This window comes from Suncus etruscus, chromosome 16 (genome assembly GCF_024139225.1).
Source record: "Suncus etruscus isolate mSunEtr1 chromosome 16, mSunEtr1.pri.cur, whole genome shotgun sequence".
Classification (NCBI taxonomy): Eukaryota; Metazoa; Chordata; class Mammalia; order Eulipotyphla; family Soricidae; genus Suncus; species Suncus etruscus.
Window position 1 is genome coordinate 16,552,298 of NC_064863.1, and position 26,393 is coordinate 16,578,690.

Genomic DNA, 26,393 nt, shown 5'->3' on the forward strand with positions numbered 1-26,393 from the left:
AATAATGGAGAGGGAGGGACTACAGAGCATGAAAACCGGCTAAGCTTTGCAAAAGCCGGCTCCCTGTGTGTGACACCAGGCGGAGAAAATCCGCGAAAGTACACTGGCCCAGTGGGGCCCAACTGTGAAAAACTGTGAGTGTGACCTGTCTATGTCTGTCTACTCTCCTCTTGCGTGAAACTCTTGCGAGTGGGGCAAAAAGAGGCTCCAGAAACCTCACTCGCCCAGACGCCATTTTCAGGGAGGGACTACAGAGCATGAAAACCGGCTAAGCTTTGCAAAAGCCGGCTCCCTGTGTGTGACACCAGGCGGGGAAAATCCTCGAAAGTATACCGGCCCAGTGGGGCCCAACTGTGAAAAACTGTGAGTGTGACCTGTCTATGTCTGTCTACTGTCCTCTTGCGTGAAATTCTTGCGAGTGGGGCAAAAAGAGGCTCGAGAAACCTTGCTCGCCCAGACGCCATTTTCAAGGAGGGACTACAGAGCATGAAAACCGGCAAAGCTTTGCAAAAGCCAGCTCCCTGCGTGTGACACCAGGCGGGGAAAATCCGCGAAAGTACACTGGCCCAGTGGGGCCCAACTGTGAAAAACTGTGAGTGTGACCTGTCTATGTCTGTCTACTGTCCTCTTGCGTGAAACTCTTGCGAGTGGGGCAAAAAGAGGCTCCAGTGGAGCACGGTTCATGGAGCGGCCATGCACTCTTTCTAAGGAAAGAACTCCATTGCAACAAGAAGGAAAAATCACACTAAGAACGGCGCTATATCACAGAAGCAAACATTTCTCTCCAGACTATCTTCTCTGTTGCATGCTCGGGCCTAAGATTTGACCCAGTGTGAGGCTTCATCCACGGAGGACTCCCCTCCCTTAGAGGCAAGTCAGCCCATCCAGAAAGGGAGGAGCCAGAGGAGTGTGCTGCCTGCATCATATAGACAATGAATACCACCACAACATGTAGAAAAACCCACAATACAAGTGTGACAATGGGGAAACAACGCAGGCCAGCATCAGACATAGAGAATGAAGATGACAATTCTGAGGACCAGATAATGACCAACCAACTAATCAACCTCTCAGATAAGGACTTTATACTAGCGATATGGAAGATGCTCAACGGACTCCAAGAAACCATGGATCGAGTTGAACAGAACACTAATAAGAACCAAGAAAATATGAAGACAGAAATCACAAAACTCCAAACTGAAATAACATGTCAACTAACAGGACTGAAATAGTCAGTAAACGAAGTGAATGACAAAATGGATAAGCTCTGGGACAGGGTATCAGAAGCTGAGAATAGACTTGGTGCTGTGGAAGATGAGATACATAACAATTCCATACAGCAGGAGAGATTGGACAAAAAACTTAAAGCAAATGAGCAGACAATGGAAAAATTAGTCAAAGAATGGGAACAGATGAAAATAGAAGTCTATGATAAGATCAACAGAAACAACTTAAGAATCATTGGAGTCCCAGAGACCCAGGAAGAAAATTTCCAGGAAGAATCAACGGTCCAGAACATCATTAAAGAGAAACTTCCAGAGCTAAAGAATATAGGTGATCAAATCCTGCATGCCCGAAGAGTAACAACCAAAAGAGACCCCAGAAAAACCACCCCAAGACACATCCTAGTCACAATGACAAATCCCACAGATAGAGACAGAATTCTGAAAACAGCAAGATCAAAAGGGGAAATCACGTTCAAGCAAGCTTCCCTTAGATTTACAGCAGACCTGTCACCAGAAACACTCAATGCCAGAAAGCAGTGGTGGGATATTGTGACAAGACTGAATGAAATGAATGCTTCAACCAGAATACTATACCCAGCAAAACTCACTTTCCGGTTTGACGGAAGAATACATGGCTTCACAGAAAAAAAACAGCTCAGAAACTTCACAGACACAAAACCAGTCTTAAGAGAAAAACTGAAAGACCTAATCTAAGACAAGACTACCCAAAAGACACACCAAATTTTGAAATAAAGATGGCGTTAAATCCCAGGACAATTCTTTCTCTCAACGTCAATGGATTAAATGCACCAGTTAAGAGACACAGAGTGGCTAAATGGATCAAAAAACTCAATCCAACCTTCTGCTGCCTACAAGAAACGCACCTGAATAGTCAGAACAAACATAGACTCAAAATAAAAGGCTGGAGAAAAATTATCCAAGCAAACAACACCCATAAAAAAGCTGGAGTGGCCATACTAATATCAGATAATGCAAACTTTATACTCAGGAAGGTTGTAAGGGACAAAGACGGACATTTTATATTAATCAAGGGGTACGTAGAGCAGGAAGAATTCACTCTCCTAAACATATATGCACCGAATGAGGGGCCAGCAAAATATTTAATACAACTGTCGACAAATCTGAAAAATAACATCAACAACAACACAATAATTGTGGGGGACCTTAACACAGCTTTGTCAACACTGGATAGGTCAACCAGACTGAAACCCAACAAGAATATACTAGACCTGAGGAGAGAAATGGAAGAAAGAGGCCTAGTGTATATATATATATAGGACAATCCATCCCCAGAAACCTGGATACACATTCTTCTCCAATGTACATGGGACATTCTCCAGGATAGACTACATGCTGGCACATAAAACGTATCTCCATAAGATCAAGAGGATAGAAATTTTGCAGACTACCTTCGCTGACCACAAGGCTCTGAAATTATTTGTGAACTCCAAAGGGACTCAGAAGAAACACTTTAACACCTGGAAGTTAAACAGCCTCATGCTCAATAACCAGTGGGTCCGAGATGAAATCAAGGAGGAAATCAAAAGGTTCCTGGAAACAAATGACAATAAAGACACAAACTCTCAGAACTTATGGGACACAGCAAAAGCAGTACTGAGAGGAAAATTTATAGCTTTGCAAGCACACATCAGGAAGGAAGAAGGAGCTTACCTGAGTAGCTTAATGACACAGCTAATAGAACTAGAAAATGCTCAACAAAAGGACCCAAGAATAGGAAGACAGAAGGAAATAACAAAGCTGAGAGCAGAAATCAACGAAGTGGAAACTCAAAAAACAATCCGAAAGATCAACGAAAGCAGAAGTTGGTTCTTTGAATAAATAAACAAGATCGATAGACCACTGGCAAACCTAACAAAGAAAGAGAGAGAGAGAAACTTGATAACTCGTATCAGGAATGAAAAAGGAGAGATCACTACTGATATGACAGAGATTCAAAGGGTAATCAGAAACTACTTTGAAAAACTCTACGCCACTAAAAATGAGAACCTGGAAGAAATGGATAAATTCTTGGACTCTTATAATCTTCCACGGTTGAAGGAAGAGGATGTAGCATATCTAAACACCCCCATCACCATTGATGAAATTAAAACAGTAATCAAATGTCTGCCGAAACACAAAAGCCCAGGTCCAGATGGATTCACTAATGAATTCTATCAAACTTTCCAAGAGGAACTACTGCCAATCTTGGCAAGACTCTTTCATGAAATTGAACAAACAGAAACACTTCCAAATAGCTTTTATGAAGCCAACATCACCTTGATACCTAAACCAGACAGAGACGCTACCAAAAAAGAAAATTACAGACCAATATCACTGATGAATGCAGATGCAAAGATCCTCAACAAAATCCTGGCAAATAGGATTCAATGCCTCGTTAAAAAGATCATCCACTACGATCAAGTAGGTTTCATCCCAGGAATGCAAGGCTGGTTTAACGTCCGTAAATCTATCAACATAATACACAACATCAATAACAAGAAAAATAAAAACCACATGATCATATCAATAGATGCAGAGAAAGCATTTGATAAGGTCCAACACCCATTCTTGATCAAAACTCTCAGCAAGATGGGAATGGAGGGAACCTTTCTCAATATAGTGAAGGCCATCTACCACAAGCCAGTGGCAAATATTATCCTCAATGGAGAAAAACTGAAAGCCTTCCCTCTAAATTCTGGCACAAGACAAGGCTGTCCTCTCTCACCACTCCTATTCAACATAGCACTGGAATTACTTGCTATAGCGATTAAGCAAGAAAAGGATATCAAGGGAATCCATATAGGAAAGGAAGAAGTCAAGCTCTCACTGTTTGCAGATGACATGATACTCTACTTAGAAAACCCTAAAGACTCTATCAAAAAGCTTCTAGAAACAATAGACTCATATAGCAAGGTGGCAGGCTACAAAATTAACACACAAAAATCAATGGCCTTTCTATACACCAATAGTAATAAGGATGAAATGGACATTAAGAAAACAACCCCATTCACAATAGTGCCACACAAACTCAAATATCTTGGAATCAACTTGACTAAATATGTGAAGGACCTATACAAAGAAAACTATAAAACTCTGCTCCAAGAAATAAGAGAGGACACACGGAAATGGAAATGCATACCTTGCTCATGGATTGGCAGGATTAACATCATCAAAATGGCAATACTCCCCAAGGCATTATACAGATTTAATGCCATCCCTCTAAAGATACCCATGACATTCTTCAAAGAAGTGGATCAGACACTTTTGAAATTCATTTGGAACAATAAACACCCTCGAATAGCTAAAGCAATCATTGGGAAAAAGAATATGGGAGGAATTACTTTTCCCAACTTTAAACTGTACTACAAAGCAACAGTTATCAAAACAGCATGGTATTGGAATAAGGATAGGTCCTCAGATCAGTGGAATAGGCTTGAATACTCAGAAAATGTTCCCCAGACATACAACCACCTAATTTTTGATAAAGGAGCAGGAAATCCTAAATGGAGCAGGGAAAGCCTCTTCAACAAGTGGTGTTGGCACAATTGGATAGCCACTTGCAAAAAATTGAACTTAGACCCCCCCAGGTACATCATGTACGAAGGTAAAATCCAAATGGATTAAAGACCTCGATATCAGCCCCAAAACCATAAGATATATAGAACAGCACATAGGCAAAACACTCCAGGACATTACAGGAATCTTCAAGGAGGAAACTGCACTCTCCAAGCAAGTGAAAGCAGAGATTAACAGATGGGAATATATTAAGCTGAGAAGCTTCTGCACCTCAAAGGAAATAGTGCCCAGGATACAAGAGCCACCCACTGAGTGGGAGAAACTATTCACCCAATACCCATCAGATAAGGGGCTAATCTCCAAAATATACAAGGCACTGACAGAACTTTACAAGAAAAAAACATCTAACCCCATCAAAAAATGGGGAGAAGAAATGAACAGACACTTTGACAAAGAAGAAATACACATGGCCAAAAGACACATGAAAAAATGTTCCACATCACTAATCATCAGGGAGATGCAAATCAAAACAACGATGAGATACCACCTCACACCCCAGAGAATGGCACACATCACAAAGAATGAGAATAAACAGTGTTGGCGGGGATGTGGGGAGAAAGGAACTCTTATCCACTGCTGGTGGGAATGCCGTCTAGTTCAACCTTTATGGAAAGCAATATGGAGATTCCTCCAAAAACTGGAAATCGAGCTCCCATACGATCCAGCTATACCACTCCTAGGAATATACCTTAGGAACACAAAAATACAATATAAAAACCCCTTCCTTACACCTATATTCATTGCAGCATTATTTACCATAGCAAGACTCTGGAAACAACCAAGATGCCCTTCAACAGATGAATGGCTAAAGAAACTGTGGTACATATACACAATGGAATATTATGCAGCTGTCAGGAGAGATGAAGTCATGAAATTTTCCTATACATGGATGTACATGGAATCTATTATGCTGAGTGAAATAAGTCAGAGAGAGAGAGAGAGAAAAACGCAGAATGGTCTCACTCATCTATGGGTTTTAAGAAAAATGAAAGGCACCCTTGTAATAATAATTTTCAGACACAAAAGAGAAAAGAGCTGGAAGTTCCAGCTCACCTCAGGAAGCTCACCACAAAGAGTGATGAGTTTAGTTAGGGAAAGAACTACATTTTGAACTGTCCTAATAATGAGAATGTATGAGGAAAATGGAGAGCCTGTCTAGAGTACAGGCGGGGGTCGGGTAAGGCGAAGGGAGACTTGGGACATTGGTGATGGGAATGTTGCACTGGTGATGGGTGGTGTTCTTTACATGACTGAAACCCAAACACAATCATGTATGTAATTAAGGTGTTTAAATAAATTAAAAAAAAAAGAAAAATAAGGCAGAAAAAAAAGAAAATAATGGAGACAATTATTGACAAAGAAGAAGAGAAAAACAAAAGAAGAATGGAGTGAGAGAAAGGATGAGTGAAGAGGGTTCAAGGTATAGTGGAAAGGAAAGAAGTATGGTTAAAAAAAGAAAGAGGACAACGAAATAAATAAAATAAAGCAATGAACATTGACTAAGGAGTAGGCAATTTTTAGTGAAGTAGCACTTGTAAAAGACATGCTGCAGAGATGCTAGTTCCAGGGCTTAATGATGGCAGTAATCATGATTCCAATTTGCCACAAAAGGAATGAAAGGTAATTGAGTTGCAGATGGAAAGACTCACATAGATAGTCGCAGAGTAATAATGAAGCAGCAGTGGGAAAGCCAAGATGCTTAGAGGCTGTCTGGAGTTCTTTTTATTTTTTGACAACCATTTTGTTTCTGATGCTCAGTTGAATGCTACAGAGAAGTGTGTTTGTTTCATACAAGCTCTCTGAACTAGAGCAAAGAAGCTTAGATGCCCACAGGAATACCTGTGAAGTTTTAGTCTATGATTCATCTTAGCATTTCCTTTTTTGATTTTTTTTTTGGGTTTTGTGGCCACACTCAGTGATGCCCAGGGTTACTCCTGGCTATCCACTCAGAACTCACTCCTGGCTTGGGGACCATATGGGATGCCTGGGATCGAACCCAGGTCAGTACTGGGTCAACCTCATAAAAGGCAAACATCATACCACAGTGCTAATGCTTTCAGCCCACCTTATCATTTACTTTAATCAATAATTGGTCTCTTTTACATCCTCTCCTTTCCGATTCCTGACACTTGCTGGCATTCTATTGGCAATGGTCAGTGCAGTGTGCAAGCTGCTGAGAGAGGCTAATAAGTTGATAATTTAGTTTAAAAATCACCCTTTCTTTTTACATGCATTTTTTTAAATTTTAAATCTTCATAGACTTTCTCATGAAAGTCCTGGCAGTTTGGGGTGAGTTTCTAGTTTCTTCATATCTCTCCCTCCTCCATTCTCCAATTTTCCTGCATTGAACTTTAGGTGTTTGCAGAATAGAATAATCTCTAATGTCCAAGAAAAGGGAGAAAAATTAGAAAATCTCAGGCAAGAAATAAAGGGAATAAAGGGATAATAGGGGTAAATGTGAGGTCATCAAATAAAATAAAGGATATGTGCCAAAACACATACAGGTTAATGACGCAGTCTTGTAAAAACATAACATGAGTGTGTTTGTCTGTGTTTGTTTGTGTATGTATGTATGTATGTATGTATGTATGTATGTATGTATGTGTGTGAGCACTTCTGAGATTAGCATAGTAAGTACTTTCACCTACTCTTTCCGTAGGAGGTTTGACAGAGGTGCTAACAGAGTAATTGGATGCGAAGGAACTCTATGTAGCAGAAACCTTTAGATATAATAGATTTCTACAGGGCATGGAATTGGGGCTCTCTAGGTTTGTGGGAATCAAAACAATTTATTTTGGCTCTCAAAGGATCTTCTCACTATTGTTTTACAGATATGTGACAATATCACATGTTAAGCTTTGTATGAGGTTTGAAACAGAAACTCTTGATACTTGAGGTGGATACATAGTGTAGAACCTGAAAAAGGCAGAATGTTTAGATGCCTGTGGTTACAGTCAATAGCAGTTGCAATTTTCTAAGAGGATTGCACTTAAATATTGAAGAAATCATGTAAGGGCAATATTACATTTAATATATTGATATTAAATTAAATGAAAATTAACTTTTCTCAATGCTAAACTGGAAATTCCCAATGGTGCCCTTCTGAGCAAACTATGGCCAAGATTCAAGTCAAACACAGACTCTAGTTCACAAATAAAGAGACAACAGGAGCTTATTAAAATTATGTCTTTAGAAGCAGAGACATTGTACAGGGGTTAAGGCACTTGTGTTGTATATTGCTGAACTTAGTTTGATCTTCTGCATCAAATGTTTGTTTCCCTGAGAACTTACAGTAATGGCCTTTAGAGACAGAGCCAGAAGTAACCCACCTTTCCAAAATAAAATAATATAAAACAAAATAAACAAAATAAAATAAAATGTTAAGACTGAAGAAAATACAAGGAAGAATTGAATCAAATAATTATTTTTAAATGAACTTTAACCTTATTTAGTATGTGGCTATGTGCAAATATGGTTTGAATACTGTTATACCAAAATAAAATTCCAAAGGATTTTACCAGTATCTAATAAGCAATATGAAATGTTCATTTTGTGGGGGTTTTCCCAGGATGGTAAATTTCTTGAGCTTCCTTTTTACAAATTATTATTCCTCAAAGGGACATGTAGGGAATAACATCAAAACAGTAGCACTTACATTCTTAAATCCTCGGTAAAGAATCTGGAGCTCCTTTTTAGTAAATTTACTCTGGGCTTCCAGAAGCTCAAGAGCTTCAGGCCGATGCCTGACAGTAGCCATCTCCAGTTCATCTTCCACGCTGTCTGTGAAAGAAAAACCAGAAAGTGTCTTAAGCACCATCTCTATGCATCACCCCTCATCCCCAACAGCCATGAACAAACTATAGAATAATACTGGCATAGCAAGGCTGGGATTTTTCCAGAGGATGTGTTTGACACTGATAAGTGCTCCAAGTTGACTATATAAAATAAAGACAGTTTGATGTAATAATACCTTTTCCATATTCTAGTACTAGACATAGTATTTTTACAGTTTGGAAAGTATACAAAAACCACAATATTGAATTCCAAAATATATGTGGATACACTAAGAACTAGCTAAAATTTAAGTGAATCACAATCTGAAATTCTGAGTCATGTAACTCTAAGATAGGATACTGCGAATACATTACAAACATTTTTCTTGGGGATTACCACAGTCAGATTAAGGGCTGAAATAAATAAAAAGAACCAGAATTGAGCTTGTCATGGGTGCTCCTTAGATAAATGAAGATTATGGAAACTTGTGGCAAGAGTCTATGATACAGACAGGGGTCTCCATGTCTATAAATACATTCCAACATGTTATGGCTTGCCTTATACATTATAAGTTCTCAAAGATATAAGTAAAATGAATGAAGTGTGTGGCTATGCAAACGTGGAAGCTTCTTCAGTAAACTATAGTCTGTCTATAGCATTCAACAGAATATTAGAATGCTATGGTGTTGAGAAAATCAACAGCAAACGATTTTTTAAACCCAAAATATGTGTCCATAAAACATTCTCCTGACAAGTGACATCTGGTAACATCTGCATATTTGCCCTGGGCTCAGGTAGAACACAAGTCTTGAAAATGTCAGGATGTATTGTCATATCTAAATATAACAGCCTTTATTATATTCTGCTTCTTGGAAGTGAGATCCAAAGAAGACTAAAGGAATTCTTACTTCTATAGGTCATAATTCAACTCTTGAGGAACTAATACAAGCAGGTCCAACATGGAATCTTGGCATCCCTGCATTCTGTCACTTTCTCAACTCCAGATTCCCAATTCAGAGAAGCAAGGCTCATGAAAAAGACTTCCTCTGTTCCCAGGGAAAATAGCATTCTGAATTCTGTTTTATGGGCCAGTTGGAAATTTTAGAGTCCACAAGCCACTTCAGCTGTGATACTTAGCAATGCTGATTCTCATTAAAAATTGATTTTTTTCTTACTGATTTAATGTCAACAAGTGTCACTGAGTGTCACCAGGAACCAGCATTCTCAAATGGTAGAGGAAGAACAGGCACTACAACTCTCATCATGGCATGTCCTAATCACGATCTTGAAGATTTTACAAAATACCAACAAGAGTTATGAGAATGAGTAGATAAGTAGGAGACAAATACTTGGAGGGGTTGTGCCTGTCAGAATGAGAGGAGCTAAAAACCAGTATTTTTTTTATTCATATTGAATAAATAGGAGGAAGCTGGAGAAACATGATGGATGGATCAGTATAGTAAAAAGGATATGGAAAGATGAGAAAGCCAAGAATAATCTCTGAGCTGTTTAGTTTCAACGTGATGAGAAAAGGCAGTGGAGTATATACTGAAGAAATGCAGAAGGCACTCAAAGTACCTGAATAAACATCAACAGATTGACTTCACTGAACTTTTTGGGGACAAAATGTCATTCAATGTCCAAATGAATTCCCTTCTTCTTTCTTTTTTCTTTGGAATGGATGCATTGATTTCACTCAATAATAGTCTTGAGCTAGAGGAGATTGTTCCCTCGAATGGTAACATTCAATACAGAATGGACTGAATTCTGGTTACTGTAGCTGCCAATGTCTAAATAAATATCTGGGAATAGATGTGATATAAGTAAAAACAAGAAAAATCCTGCTTTTTTTAGAAGTGACTTTATACATACGTCCTTGGAAATACTTAGATTACAAATTAGTTTTTTAAATCTATTTTCTGATCTAGTTCAAATATGATATTTTTTGTGCCAAGTCAAAAAGTCTTAAATATTACTTTCTCTCATATAATGTAATAGGCCATGTTCTATTTGTCTTTTCTACTGTGATATCCCATTGAGGACAGACTTAATGTCTTATAGGCCAGGCAAACCTAGAATCTAATATCTATTAGATACTCTGGAACTATTGCTAAATGTCTGAATGAATGAATCAACAACCACAGAATATGGCAGCTCAAGGAACCATACCTTGGGAAAAACCTTCGCTGCCTCTAGAAAAGAATTTCTCAAACTAAAATCTGGAAGTCTTCATTGACTTAGATCATTAGTTGACCTTAAATATTAACTTAGGAACCACTGTCTTCTCTGTGCTTTGTTCTCTGGCACGCAGCATAGGAAAAAGTAGAAGAAATTTTAATCATATTTTCTAAGCAGCCTTTCAATCATTTTCTAACCTCTTCTTAGATCTGTTGACCCCTCCTCGGGAAAGAAACAAAATAGCATATTAACTTCTTGGCCTTTGTAACCACACAGCAGTCTGAGCCCCACCAACACAGCTGCTTTCTGCAGCTGTCATAGACTTACAGACTGAGACTGAAACAAAAGACCCAGGGCTGGAGGTCAGTGTAATTGAATTAAGTGTGTGATGGGAGATCTTTGCATGCAATATTCAAAGCACTGTGCTTGATGTGTAGGCCTGCGGGTCTGCTTGTTTTCCCAGCTGACTGGCACCTTACTTCTTAATGACTCCTCACAGCCAAAGGGCTGGTTCTATTTTGAGGAGGCTGACAGGCTCTGAAAACATTCCTGAAATCATCAGCAATCACTAGCATATTATAAGTAAAAAAAAAAAGCAACACCACTTAAGCCAATCAAGGCTCTGATTCCTAAAGACAAGACTCTGGAGAGCACAGCATGAGTCTGCATAGGACCGTGGAATTCTTGGTATGATTTAGAACACTATTGAAATTCTGTGGTCAAGGTGATTCTCCTTGAGAATCTGAACATCTTTAGAGATCCTAGCACATGACATGGGGACAGGAAGGAGCTATATTGGCTTAATTCTAGTTTTCACAAGACCTCCCACTGTTCATTGGTGATTGATTAGACTGAATCTCAATGAGTGATCAGATATAACACAGAAAAATATTTTGATACAGGATTTATCATCATGTCTTTAATGTAAAGCTTATGTTCAACTCTCGTGAGTACTTATACGCACAAATACACTCATTCATACACCACTCACATTAAATATCAATAAAATTCATAATGAGCAAAATAAGAATAAGAGGTTTCTTTCCTCTTAAGTGTGGTCAAATATTTCAGGGACTGCAGCCACTAAATCCTTTTTTCCATCTACTTTTCTCTTCATCTACTGCAATTTGACTTCTAGTCTGGTTTGAGATGAAAGGTTACTCTTTAAAAGTTGAGGGCTTACCTATGCCTGATTGTATCTGGAGATAGGGTCATTTTGTAGCTAGTTAAGGGGAAATGAGTTCAGAAGACAAAAATTCTTGTCTGATATACCTGGGATCACACACACAGAAGAAAAGTCATGGAAACACACAGAAAGAATTTTGCTGTCTGGAAACCGGGGGTGGGGTAGACTCAGAAGACCATGTCCTGATGTTGGACTTCCAGTCTGTACGCTGGTAAAAAAGACAATTTCATGTTGATCATGCCACATAGTCTGTGGAATTTATGGCGACTTACCTAGCACACAGAGACATCTATACTTAAATGGTATACAATGCCAATAAATATATTGGTATATAGTCCTGGGCCTTATAACTAGTACATCATATCATTTGTTTAAAAGAGAGGCTCTCATCCTAATTTTATTTATTTTTTATTATTTCATTTGTCTGTTTTTGAGCCACACCCAACCTAGGGTTTACTACTGACTCTAGCTACTTTCATGGATCACTTCTGGCAGGGCTTAAGTACCATATAGGATGCTAGGGATTGAACTGAAGTTGTCCATGTAAAAGGCAAGCACCTAACCCACTGTAATATCTCTCTATATCCTTTTATTTTTATCGAGTTTAGAGACAACTGAAGTTTAGAAGATCTAAGTTGTTCAAGGCCACATGACAAGATATTAAAGAAAGAGACATATCTTTAACACCCTGAAGTCCAGCTCTTTTTTGACTTCTGCTGAAATGCTGAATAAAAATCCCCCTAATAAGTACTTTTTCTCTACATCTAATCTCAAATAATGCCAACATAATTCCTATCTGACAACTATTACTTTCCTTATTTTATATAGAATAAACTGGGATTCCCAGCACTTAAACAATTTACTCAAGGTGACACAGCTAGTAAATTACAGAGCTGGAATTTGATCCCTGGATTTTTGACATCAAAGATCATAAGCTTAGTCAATATGCTATTTTAAGAGATGGGAACAGTTATATAATTTGTTCCCAAATCCTAGGGGATGAAAGATTTCACACTATAAATCAGGGAATTACAGAACTTGCTATGTTTTTGGGGGAGAAACTGCTCATTGAGGAAGCATCATGAGCTTTATGAAAGGTGGGTCTGATGTCCTGAGTGGAATTCTGGAGAATAAATGCTAAATTTAAAGATCTAAAAATGATAGGATCTTGGATCTAGATAAGACATAGAAGGTATCTGTTATTCTGCAATTTTCTGAAATTGAGGCTAAGAATTAAAAATTTTGTCTAAGATTAAAAATAAAAAAGACTGGGAAGATAATGTTGGGTTTAAGGTATATGCTTAAACAAGGCCAAGCTGGGTTTGGTTCCCAGTCAAGAGTTGATCTTTGAGCACTGATTTAAGAGTAAAATATGAACACAGCCAGGTGTGACTCAAAAACCAGAAAAGGAAAAGAAACCTGTCAGGATGGTGAGATTCTGGCTTCTGGCAACTCCTGAACTACATAGCAAGATGCCTCTGCCAATGTGTAACTACATAGGGCCCTTGGTGAGCTGCTAATTCTAATGTATCTGGAGTGGAAAACAAATCAGGTTTTTAAATAATGTATTTTCTAACCCTTTCAGTTTCAATGAGACAAAAAGTCCACCAAACTGGGACTGTTGCATTTGCTGGCTGCTTTGTTTTTTTTCCTTTGATAGGCAAATTTAAGTCTCTCTGGAGTGAGGTTGTGGAAGGTCTAAGACAGTGGATTGTTCCCTCAGGCCCTGACACCATTGGACTTGAAATTGAAATTTAAACCTCTTGGGCGCTACAGAATGAGATTTAAAAATAGGCATTTTTCTCCTCTTTCTCACAACTTCTCTTAAAACACGGAGGAGCCCAATTCATAATTATATACATTTGACTACTGACAAGTAGAATGTGACAAGTAGACAAGTATAAATGTGAGGCCTGCCTTATTGATACAGGTTTTTTGTAAATAAGTTCTGTAAGGCTGAAATTAAGGCATTTTAAAAATAATATGTTTTGGGCATTCTCTGGTCTTCCTCCACTGTGCTACCTGCTTCTTGCTTCCAGACCCATGTCTCTCCAGGTCTTGGCTTTGGAGCCTGAGGTTTCCATCATACCCCATAAGTGTTCATGCTGTTAGAGGTTATTAAAGTGAGCGACCAAGTACATGTTTTCCAGTTTCCTGTGTAGTTATGGGTAGATATTTTTGAAACATAGCACAGGTGTGACGAAGCCAAAGGCTGTTTCTGATGGTACATTTGGGAGAATCTTGAGCTCAGAGTGGGGATGGGGGGGGGGCCTCTTGTTGAACTAATGTTCTTTCTCCTACCTGAACTGGTAGGACAGTTAGGACAGGGGCACTGTCCTCATTTCAGTCTGCCCACAAAACAAGGACAGAGTAACTCACCCCACTCTGCTTACTTCAAGCTGGGCCCTCTGAGAACCAGCTCAACTTCCAGAGGGAGAGTGAGTGAAGGGGTGGAGAGAGCTGGGAGTCAGAACAGCTATTGTTTCTGAGTGGATTCAATATGGGAAATGCAAGTCAATTATTCCTTTTTTCACAATGATTTTTTTAAAAGGTGGGAATGTTTCTATCAGTTTTACAAGTACCTCATAAGGGTGGGGGATCTTTAAGGTCCTCACCTTAAATGGGGCAGTCTTTAAGGAGTTCAGGGTCCACTCATGCATGCTGCTACCCAGTGAGATGACAATATGGGTTAGTGCTCAGAGTAGTAATGTTAAGACCACAGGTCACTTCACTGGTTCCCAGGGATGTTCAGGGCCACACTCAGAGGTGTACACTGGCCCTCACCTCCAAGTCATATCCTCAGTCATATCTGAACACACTTCTTTGGAATATTACCCATTCCCAGCACAAATATCTGTCATCACCCATCTCTCTTGAAAAAATAAAAATAGAGGAACTTTAAGTAAGAATTATAGTTACTAAGAATTTAATAAGGCAGTTCTCCCAATAATGTCATTTTGTTCCATGTTGTTTGTTTCCTTATATAAAAATATGTTTTTCAGGAAGTTGGTCCATAGTCTAATCCTTATACATAGAGATGCCCTTAAGTTGTTTTACATATTCAATACAAACTGTTAAGCCAATAAATAATTACTCAGAGCATCCTGAACATAGTATGATAAGACTAAAATAAAATACAACTTTATTGAAATTATTTTTCTCCACACCCAGCAGTGCTCAGAGCTTATTCCTAGCTCAACACTCAGGAACTACACCTGGTAGCACTTTGCATAACATATGGAATGAAAATTATATAACTCAGGTTTGTTGTGTGCAAGATAAACACCCTGCTTGCTATACTATCTCTCCAGATCCATATAATGGGGACTCAACCCAGCATAAGCAGTCATTAGTTTATAATGGTTCACACCCAAAATATAAAGTCTTACAATGCAATTTTACATCACTTTAAAAGTTAGGAGCCACAAAGATAATAAAGGTGCTTACAAACTTGCCTTGCAAGCAGACAATTCAGGTTTTATCTTGGACACTTCATATGGTACCATGAGCAATACTTAGGAATGATTTCTGAGCACAGAATCTTCAGTAGTAAGCCCTAAGCATTCTGGTTGTGGGTTCATAGCAAAATAAGAACAAAACCCAGAAAAATCCTGAATAATTAGAATTATTATTTAGCTTATTTGAGCAAAGATTGACTTACCTAGCTAAAAATGCACCTGGATTTATTTATATTGCTTTATTTCATTTATTAAAAGTGATTAACTCCTGTATACTCTTCAAGATATTGGTTGAACAAGGGGTGGATATCTACGGTAAAAGCATCAGTGTAAGGATGATGATGATAACTAAATATTTAAAGCTTGGTCCAGTGACAGATATCAGAAGATGATTTAGCTAATTTGCCCCAGGGTTTAGATACACATTAAATAATTCTGGAAGATTCTTGACTACAGCATTGGAAACTGCAGCTCAGAACTTGTGGAATAGGAGATGCTATTGCTTGTGTAATGTTAAAGTCTGACACAGCAGGATAAGTACCAGCTGTCTGGGGAAGATTTCCATAGCTATTTTATGCAGTACCAATGTAATATTTTCCTCTCTTCTACTTTGAAAACATGTACAGACATTGATAAAATGCACAGACTCAGAAAATTCTATTTCTTAGTTTCCACCCTTCACAATGTTCAAAAATAGATCGGTATTATAATCATTTGAAGAAACAGTTTCAGAGGTTAGAAATGTCTTAACATTCACACACTGGTACAGCCAACAAATACAGCAACCTGGGGGTCTGACATGAAATTGTCATCCTTCTTGTCCTATCGTTTGACTTTACTGGATGGAAAGTTCAATGCAGGGCCAGACAAGGGAAGCCAATCTTTCAACTTTGCCTATTTAATATGCCCTGGATCATAAATGGGAAGGCTTGGAAGTCTCTCCTGCCTTCTCCTGTCTTCATAACCATTCACCCATCCACCCACTAGCAACTATTTTCAGGTGAACATGGGGAGTATTTGAGCAATTAACTTTGAGTTCATCATGCATAGCCCACGTTTAGAAAGAATCAATTCATCTCAAATACTTAGGAAGTCCTGGCATTTATCACACCACTGTAACAACAGAAACTGCCCCTCAAAATCCCAAATTTTATTCAAACACTGTGTGTTTCTTTTACTCTGCCCCAAAGTATATGAAATCTTTATATTCCTTTATAAATAGTATTTTCTTCTGTTGAATATTCATATATATCACATAGAAATGAAAAGTACATTGAAAACAGCCAATTATTTTGAACATCTTTTAGTAGCAGTGGCTGTTGGCAAATTCCATTACAGAAGACTTGAGGTACTTTGCAATTTTATGATTGAATTTAATAGCATAAAATATATCTAGATAATGAATAATTTCTGGAACTACTTCTCAAAGGTCTTATGAATAGATAGTCTCTATAAATATAAAAACATTTTAAAATTTCACTATTTGGAATTTTCAATTTTTTTTATTGATATGTTGCTGATATATGAGACATGGTTGATTCTGTGTTGTCTGTCTTGGGGGTTGAACCAGCAGTGCTCAAGGGCTGCTTTTGATTCAAGGCTTAGGAATCACTCTCAGCAGTGCTTGGAGGCCATCTGGGGCTGGGGTTTAAGCCCCAAGTTCTGATATACAAAACAATGTGCCCTTGAAATATCTCCCCAATATTTAATTTTTTTTACTGTTGTTAATTTACTTATATTGTATTCTTTAATTTTTTAAATAGGGGCCTACACAATAGCTCAGTGGTAAAGTATTTGCCTTGCATGCAGCTGATCCAGGTTGGACCTGGGTTCAATCCCCGGCATTCCATATGGTCCCCCAAGCCAGGATAGATTTCTGAGCACATAGCCAGAAGTAATAATCCCTGAACATCACCAAGTGTGGCCCAAAAAAACAAAACAAAATTTAAATAATAATTTTTCTATTTAATCATTATAGTTACAAACATGTTTGTAATTGGGTTTCAGTCATTTAATGCATTCCCCCAATTATTATCTATTATCCCTGGGTATTAAATTATCTCTATTATCTCTGAGTAACTATTATAACTATATAACTACATATAACTATAACTATTATAACTATACTGTATTTACTTATATATAACTATATTGTCTTTTATTTTTCTTAACTCCCACAGATAGATTATTATTATAGATGAGATTATTATGTGTTTATCTCTCTCCCTCCAACTTTATTTCACTCAGCATAATAGTCCCAATATACATCCTCATTTAGGAAAATGTCATTACATCATTTTTTCTAACAGTTGTGTAGAATTCCATTGTGTGATGTACTACAGTTTTTTTTTTTTTTTTTTAGCTAATCACAGTTGTTAGGCACTTTGGTTGCTTGAAATTTTTTTTTATTAGAATTAGCTATACTACCATTGCAGTGAATTATAGTCCTTTAGGATGTGTAAGATGACATACAGCAATTAACCTAAAACAAAGACATTCCATCATCTTCCTTTTTCCTTTGATATGTAAAAACCTATCTAGATCACTCTACCCTCTGCTCATCCCTGGTGGACTTTGTTCTGGGAGAATCAAGAAAGAGAGCTTGGTTTGGCACACTCAGAGACATTCTGAGCAAAAAGGAGACTGACTCCATGACTTTCTCCTGAATAGCTTAGTTTCTTAATCCTTTGTGGATACCCTGCTTTTCAGTCCCATATATCTGGGGGTAGATATATGGCATGTAGGGTAATTTTACAACATGTGGGGATTTTATTTTATAACCGGCACCTGAATAGGAACCTGTTGCAAATCAGCCCTTGATGGGGTTGACTGATGGAGGGATGGAGGATGAGAGCTTTCCCCTCCAGCTTGGAGCATGCATCTGCCACCCTGTTCAGCCATTGGTTCTGAGGTGAAGTAGCGGGTAAACAGCTCGCAGACAGTCAGGCTTGTGAAAATATTAGCTTTATTTGGTGGACAAGACTGAAGCCCAAAGCCTCAGCATCAGTTCCAGCCAAAAAGCCCTTTGCCTTCCACAGACCCTTGCTTTTATCTCCCAGAATCAGGTACCACCCAATGGTGGGATTAGGTACCACCCAATGATGGGAGCAGAATCAGGTACCACCCTAGGGTGGGAGCAGAATGCCAGGTTACACCCTAGGGTAGGGCACAATCACCATCAGGGTAGGGTCAGTAACATAATTATCCCATTGAAATGTTCACATAAACAACAGGAACACAAAGACCTGTGGAGACCCAACAATGGTGAGTGCCCTGACCCTCTGGTGGATAATTACCATGATGGCATTCTTAACTTTACCAGAACATTGGTGTAGATGGCCACTGAATGTAGCAGAGATCTCCTCTTGCAGGACAGAAACAGACAGTGTAGGGGAGAGAGCTAAAGATTATGAGTAGTGTCCTGGAGGCTGAGGCCCACCACCTTTCTTCTACCAAAGGTGCTTTGTACAAGGATCTCGGACCCTTAACCAGCAGCAGCTTATTGAGGTCACTGATGGAGTAGAAGCCAAAGAGATAGGCCAATAGCAGGGAGATGACCAGGTCCCCCCACCTAGCTTCCAGCCCAGAAACCGAAGTCCTTTCTGTCTCCAATGACCTAAGCAGCTTATCACAGAAGGAGAATATGGAGGACCCATGCCTAGCTGAAGCCCAACTGAGGAGAAGCTGTTTTCAAAACCTCCTGCAACTTTCTTCTAGATTAATCTCTCTATCTATTTGGATTAGCCATGCTATTGCTGGTTAAACTGTGTGTTCTATCTGTTTAGGTCTTAATAGCTACTTTTGATCTATGCTCCACTGCAAACAGAAAATTATGTTTTCAACTTTAGTTGTTTAATATTAGCTTGCTCAGTTCTGAGAAAATGCATAATGTTGTTAGATTTTTAATGGTTCTCAGCTATCCTAATGAATGTTTCTCAACTGCTGTGATGATTGCTGTGTATATTAAGTGCAACTTATTCTCTAAATTATGTCTGCTGAGGCTGAAGCGGTAGCGCAGAGTGGTAAGGTGTCTGCCTTGCTGGTGCTAGCCTAGGATGGACCACGGTTCGATCCCCCAGAGTCCCATATGGTCCCCCAAGCCAGGAGGGATTTCTGAGCACATATCCAGGAGTAACCTCTGAGCATCATCGGGTATGGCCCAATAACCAAAAAAAAATTATGTCTGCTAATGTTATAATAATATCTTTGTCCACAGAAGCCTAGCCGATGGAAATAGTATAATGCTATACTCATATTATAGTGCTCATTATAAAAATGTTTAGTGAACTTATTTTCAGACTGCATATATATCTGCATAAATGTTCTTATGGTTTTGTTTAGAGAAATTTATGAAGAAGGAACTTGGATGTTCTGAACTTTTATTACAGTGCTTGGTGTAATAATATGTAAGAATTATCAAGTTAAATATATCTGCAAAAAGTTCTAATGTTAATATTCTGAGAAGTGTATAAAAATTTGTGATCTATGGGGCCAGAGAGATAGCACAGCGGTAGGGAGTTTGCCTTGCATGCAGCCATTTAGGATGAATTGGTAGTTTGAATCCTGGTATCCCAGGTGGTCCCTCAGGCCTGCAAAGGGTGATTTCTGAGCTGAGAGCCAGGAGTAACCCCTGAGCGCTGCAGGTGTGTCCCCCCACAAAAAAAAAAACCAAAAAAATTGTGATTATATATAAGAGAAAGATATGGAAAAAGTTGATTGTTTTGAGAATGTTGTATATAATCTGCCCTTTGACTCTTTTACAGCCAACTTTTACTCTGCCTATGCAAAATAACAACCATCTTTATAAGTTCTCATCTGGGTTTCCCGTCTCTAGCAGAGAAAATAGAACAAAAATTATGTAGCTTTTCTCAATTTATTTTTTTATTTTTATGTTTTTTTGAACAAAAGGCATTCTCTCTTCTTCTTTACTTTAAATCTTGACCTTTGATATGTACAATGATGAGTAATATTATTTCATAAGTGGCGAGGTCTTAGTTGCTTTTTGGTCAGTGAAGGAGTTGATCAATGTAAATTATATTGTCCGTCATTATAAAAAGAAAATCTATCATAGAAGTGCCAAGGAATAAGGAGAAACAGCAATAGATAGTTTCCAACTTACAAATAAAAGAGACCAAAGTGATTGATATTCCAGTGAAGAAAGGCAACTGCTAGACAGATAGTGATCAAAGAGAAAATAAGAAGTATGCCCAGTGGAAAAAGATGGAAAAAGATACCTGGTATTGGTTTACTAAATTAAAAATTCCCTACCAAAAGCTATATTTTTCTAAAATTTGATAAGCTTTCTCCTTTAGTCTGAAAAAATCTAATAATAATAGCAAATCTTTTTTTTAGCCTTTGCATCATGCGAACACATTCCATAGAGTAACTCATAAAGTCCTTATCAGCACACAATGGATGCCCACTTTGTTCTATAGATAAAGACACTCTCTTGGATAAATGAAAAAATAAAAACTTGCCCCTGGCCATACAGTTGCAGAGCCAGGTTATAAATTCTACAAAGTTCCCTTCCAAATTCATATAATTAACTCATCTTCTCTTCTATTTCTCATATTGAAGGAAGGTGGCAAATGTCTCACTTTTCTAGAAATTGCAAACTCATTCTATAACCAGAAAAGTTGCAGCCAAGGGATTCTAGCCAGGAAATAGAGTTACATTTGAATTAAGAGTAGTCTTGAATTAGTCGCTTTACTTTTATGTGTATGGAAATGTAGACTCTTCTCTTTAATAGGTCAATGTCATAGACCACTAGGTATACCATGATATAACTGATTTCTTAGATAGATTTCTTATCTGAGTGTATCTCCTTAGCTAAGATATGTCACAATAGCATATGTCAAAAAGACTATTACCATTCTTACTGAAGCTACCTTGAAAATAAATATCTGACTCTACATAAGTAGAGAAGAATGGAAGGAACAAGCTTAAGTAATACAGAAAGATGATCCTTTCCTTGCATGCCAGACTCATCATAAATGGCAGATTCAGCCAGGAGTAAGCCCAGAGCACCACCAAACCAAAACAAAGAATGAGCAGAGAGAAATGGAGGCTGTAATGATAAAAATCTAGGAATTGCTAACTTACTCTTTAAATAGTAAAAAAAAAAACTTTTATTTTTAAATATCCTCATTACCTGTGCACAAATATTGCCATGCTTTTAAAACAAGAAGAAATTACTGTAGGTTGTAAACAATATGGAAAAGCATGCTATGGAGTTAGAATTTAAACTAGAGTTTACTAACAATAAGGCATGGGGGATGCGATTTCTTGACAACACAAGGAGGAAATACAAGTTGAAAGGGCATATGAGTCATTAAAGCGACACTACGCAGTAAGGTGCTTGCCTCACGTGAAGCTGATCTTAGTTTGAACCTTTCCCACCCCACAGGATCTTCCTAGTCTGCCATGAGTGATTCATAAGCACACTAGGTGTGGCCCAAAAACGAAAAAGAAGAATAAAGAGTGAGAGTGAGAGTGATAGCTTATTGGGGAGGGTTTGCAACTGGCAAACCCATGTTTGAATCCTGGCATCCCAGATGGTCCCTCTAATGCCTAAAGAGTAATTTCTCAGTGTAGAGACAGGAGTAACATCTGAGCTCCACTGAATTTAACTCCAAAACCAAACCAAACCAAAACAATACCAGTAAAGAAAAAGTACATGAACATAACAACAAAAAGAAATAATAATAAGATAGCTTTTGACCATTAGTCATGGATTTTATTATATTCATTTCATTTTAAGAAGTTAATGTAAATTGGGGCTGGAGCAATTGCGCAGCAGTAGGGCATTTGCCTTGCATGTGGCTGATCCAAAATGGACCATGGTTCGATACTCAGCGTCCCATTTGGTCCCCCAAGCTAGGAAAGATTTCTGAGTGCATAGCCAGGAGTAGCCTCTAAGCATCACTGAGTGTGGCCCCCAAAGCAAAAACAAGCAAACAAACAAAAAAGAACAATAAAAAAGAAATGAATCTAAGCTATTCACTAAGGGTTTGTTAATTAAAATTGTATACTTCAAAACACTTGCAAAAGAATAGACATGATTAATTTATTTATGCAACTACTGAAGTCCAATGCATATGATATCACCTTATTTATATTGCATTAGGAAAAAGGCTATAAGTAGATTTGATTTGCTATTTAGTATGTTGAAAAGAGTTTGGTTAAGTTTAGTTTAGTGATTATATGTGATTTCTGTTTTTGCATTTTTTTTTTCTACATCCAGCAGTGTTCAGAGCTTACTTTTGGCTTTGTGCACAGGGATTGAGGTGGGGGGGATTACATGTTGTGCTAAATTTCAATAGTGGGTAGTTGGAACTGAAGTTAAGGGGATAAATCACTTTTCTTGAATTTACTTAACCTGGGTTTAATAGTGACACTTTATTTGTCCCCATGCCCACTGAAAGCTCCATAAGCACAGTTGGGTGTGATCCAAAAACAAAAACAAAAACAAAAACAAAATTCCCCTGCTTCAACTCTTATACTAAATAATGTAGTCAACTTCTTCCAATTCTCTAAAAACTTTATAAGATTAGTTTAAAAGAATATTTGAATTCCATTCTGATATATATTAGTTGATCAACAAAGGGTAATAAGATTGCTAAATAATTATTTTTACTGCTTGTAAGACATTGTTCTAAAATTTTCAGGAATGAACACATTTTATACTTGGGGAGTTTGAGTTCCCTTTTCTGACATTTCTTAGCTCTGTGATCTTGGGCTCACAGTTTGCATCTCATTTTCCTCACTTGTGAGACAGAGCTAATAATTGAACTTGCCATCGAGGATTGTCAAGAAGTTGAAATGCAATATTTTATTTATAGCATTTTATAAGAGGCTGGCATAGAGTGTTTAACATTTTAATTATTTTTTATTTGGTCTAACTATTAAAATAGCCTTGGAGGTATTATTTTGCTCTTTTTAGGTACATAAATTGAGGTGAAGGAGGTTGGAAAAAAGACATCAAAAGTCCATTTCCTAAAAATTACGCCACTACTGAGTTATTTTTTTCGGTTCAGTTTTTATTGGATCTCTGAACATAGAGTAAGTTTCACTGGAAAATACAGATCCCACTGGAACCTTTTATACTCTTCCACTTTGAGACCATTTTGGGGGAACAGAACCTAAGGCAATAGTCCAGCTTTATTGCATGTCATTTTTTCCCACAGTCCTTATGATTTAATATCCTGTGCAATTTGCTATTTTCTAAACAAAGAATTGCTGTGAATTTTTACCCTTTGCTTTCAGCATTTTCTCTATATGGACTTTTCTTTCTTTCTCCTTGCTCTTCCTCTTTTCTGACCAAGGCTTATCTAAATGAGGACAATGCTTCACAGAAGACCTTAGCATAATAAAATGTGTTGTCAATTCTGATTTCTTTTTGTGGTGTTGATATATGTGAATAGCTGTCATTTATTCTGGGATGGGAACACAAAAGAGGGGAGATAGAGAAAGAAATGTCATATTTTGTTGCCACTAATGCCTCACAGGATTCTAAATATTAGTGACATTCGTGAATTAGGATTGAAACATTATTGATTGCTTATTATACAAATATTGTGAACACTGGAATAATAATAAAAAGACAAAATTCTTGCCTCAAGGATCTTAAATTTTAGTGGAAGAGGTGCAAATTGGACACCCAAATGGAGTTGTCATCTGATATGATGGTTATATGGTTTAGAATTTAGAAATAGTCTGGGCTATGGATATAAATGCTATAAATGCCAGTGTCAGTTGCATCAAATTTAATGCCAGAAAATTAAATGATATCACTGACATTAATCATTCACAGAGAACAATCACTCTGATGATTAAGGAAAGGTATATTGTGACTATTTATAAGGACCAGAAGCTAGCAGGGATTCCAAAGTAGGTAAGCCTAAGGCAGAATCTTTTCAGGAATTTGCTTTAAAAAGTTCTTTCAAAAATATATCTTCCCGGGCCCGGAGAGATAGCACAGCGGTGTTTGCCTTGCAAGCAGCCGATCCAGGACCTAAGGGGGTTGGTTCGAATCCCGGTGTCCCATATGGTCCCCCGTGCCTGCCAGGAGCTATTTCTGAGCAGACAGCCAGGAGTAACCTCTGAGCACTGCTGGGTGTGGCCCAAAAACCAAAAAAAAAATATATATATATATATATATCTTCCCAGGAGCAAGTCTCAAAATTTTCTGCTCATGGCTGTGCTCATCAAGAAGAAATAACTGGACAAAATAAATATCTATACTATCCATTGAATACAGATACAATTTTCTCAGTGGCCTTCACAGTCTTTATATACTTATAGAGAAGCAATGTCTCTTATTAAGTCCAATATATTTTTAATATAATTTTTATTTTGATCATAGTGGCTTACATATTGTTGACAATAATATTTTAGGTAAATATTTACATAAAATCAGGGGGGGATTCCCATCACCAAATTGTCCTCCGTACACCTCCGTTTTTGTCCTATCTCCCCTATCCTCTTCCCTCACCCCCAGGGCTGCTAGAATATGTGGTCCCCTATGTGCCTATCCTACTACATAGTAGTCTTGCACCTGTTTGGTCTTGGTGCCTCCCTTATTTCCCCCTCTAATTGGGAGGCAGGACTAGCTAGTTCAAGTTGCATGGTTTTGTTTGAAGAAGAGAAAAGTAATAAACTGGGGTAAAAGTTTAATACCCCGAAAATGGGCGGAATCCTTCTAGAGGCTCTCATCATTGATTTGAGAGACGAAGGAGAAAAAGAAGATGAAACACTCCATCAGTACAAAAAGAAGTGTCAAATATCCAGTGAGGACTCCAACAATAATGATAAGCACCACCAAAACAAACAAACAAACAAACAAAACAAATCAAAACAGAAAAAACGCCATGGTCTTGAGATAAGAAACATGGCATAGCACATAAAGAAAGAAAAGAAAAGAAGAGAAAAATATAGGTATAACTGGGGACAACAACTTCAATAACAACACCCAAACAGAGAAATCGACCTAAAATAGATAGATAAATAAAAATAATAATAATAATAATAATAAATGAAGATAAAAATATATATAAAAAATAAAACAATGTTTTGTGCTGTTTGCTTTTTTGTTTTTTCCCTCCTGCCCTGGCACAGTAAATATTGGGGTCATTCGAAAAGGAATTCACTTGGCCTAAGAGATATGGGGTTTCTCTGTCCTTGGAGTATATTGTCATGGGATTAACTATAGACTCTGTTCAGGATCATTTACTCTCCCGGTGGTGCTTTTGTGGTGTTTGGAAGACTTCTGTTCTGTCCTGGGTGATACAATCAGACCTCTGTGTCTAGAGATCTCAGTATCTGCACAGATCCAGGGGTGGGACTTATGATGAAGTCAGTCTTTGTGGTTCTAAAAGTTCTGTTCCCTCAGTGTCATTTTAATCCATTTTCTGTGGTTGGTGGTCTTTGTCTTTGCACTGAACCTAGGATGGCACCTAGGATAGCGTTCAAGTCCAATATTTTTTAGGAAAGCCTAGAATTATCTACTTCCCAAATTTATGTACTTATAATAACTCTGGGTTCAAAATGCAGCAATTATGGCAAAAATCATAAATGCCTCATAGTGTCACTAAGCAGAAAGAGTTGCATGTGACCTGGAAGACTTAGGAAGCATCTGTGTAGCAACAAGCATGGCCATTAATGGGCATGACACGACAACAGAATGGGCATGGCAAGGCTCTGTTTCTTTCCCATTGGATTAGAAGCTGCTGGTGAAAGATGTGGTGGTTTCAGTAGAGGCTGAAACAATGCCATGTAGCAAAGAATGGTATATTCAGGCCACCCGCTTGTATAGAGAACTGATTCATGGCACATCACTTAAACACCTTAAATCTTAAGCCAACTCATCTGTAAAATAGTGATTAAGATAGCTCTGATTCAATAATTCTTTTCCATTATATAGTTTGTCAAAGGTTTTGCATGATATATGACCTAGAAGAACTGCTATGAATGGTT

General features: G+C 37.9%; 2 protein-coding genes across 8 annotated transcripts in view; one reads left to right on the forward strand and one right to left on the reverse strand.

Annotated features, from left to right (window-relative positions):
- PACRGL (parkin coregulated like) overlaps positions 1 to 26,393 on the forward strand; it is a 491,459-nt gene that overhangs the window by 122,178 nt on the left and 342,888 nt on the right. The window lies entirely within an intron of this gene.
- KCNIP4 (potassium voltage-gated channel interacting protein 4) overlaps positions 1 to 26,393 on the reverse strand; it is a 1,191,871-nt gene that overhangs the window by 106,374 nt on the left and 1,059,104 nt on the right. For 6 of the 7 annotated variants that reach the window (XM_049790047.1, XM_049790052.1, XM_049790051.1 and 3 more), the window contains one exon: positions 8,479 to 8,603. In XM_049790047.1, coding sequence (XP_049646004.1) covers positions 8,479 to 8,603 — 125 coding nt within the window. The remainder of the gene's footprint in view (positions 1 to 8,478; positions 8,604 to 26,393) is intronic. The other variant, XM_049790048.1, reaches the window with a different exon arrangement.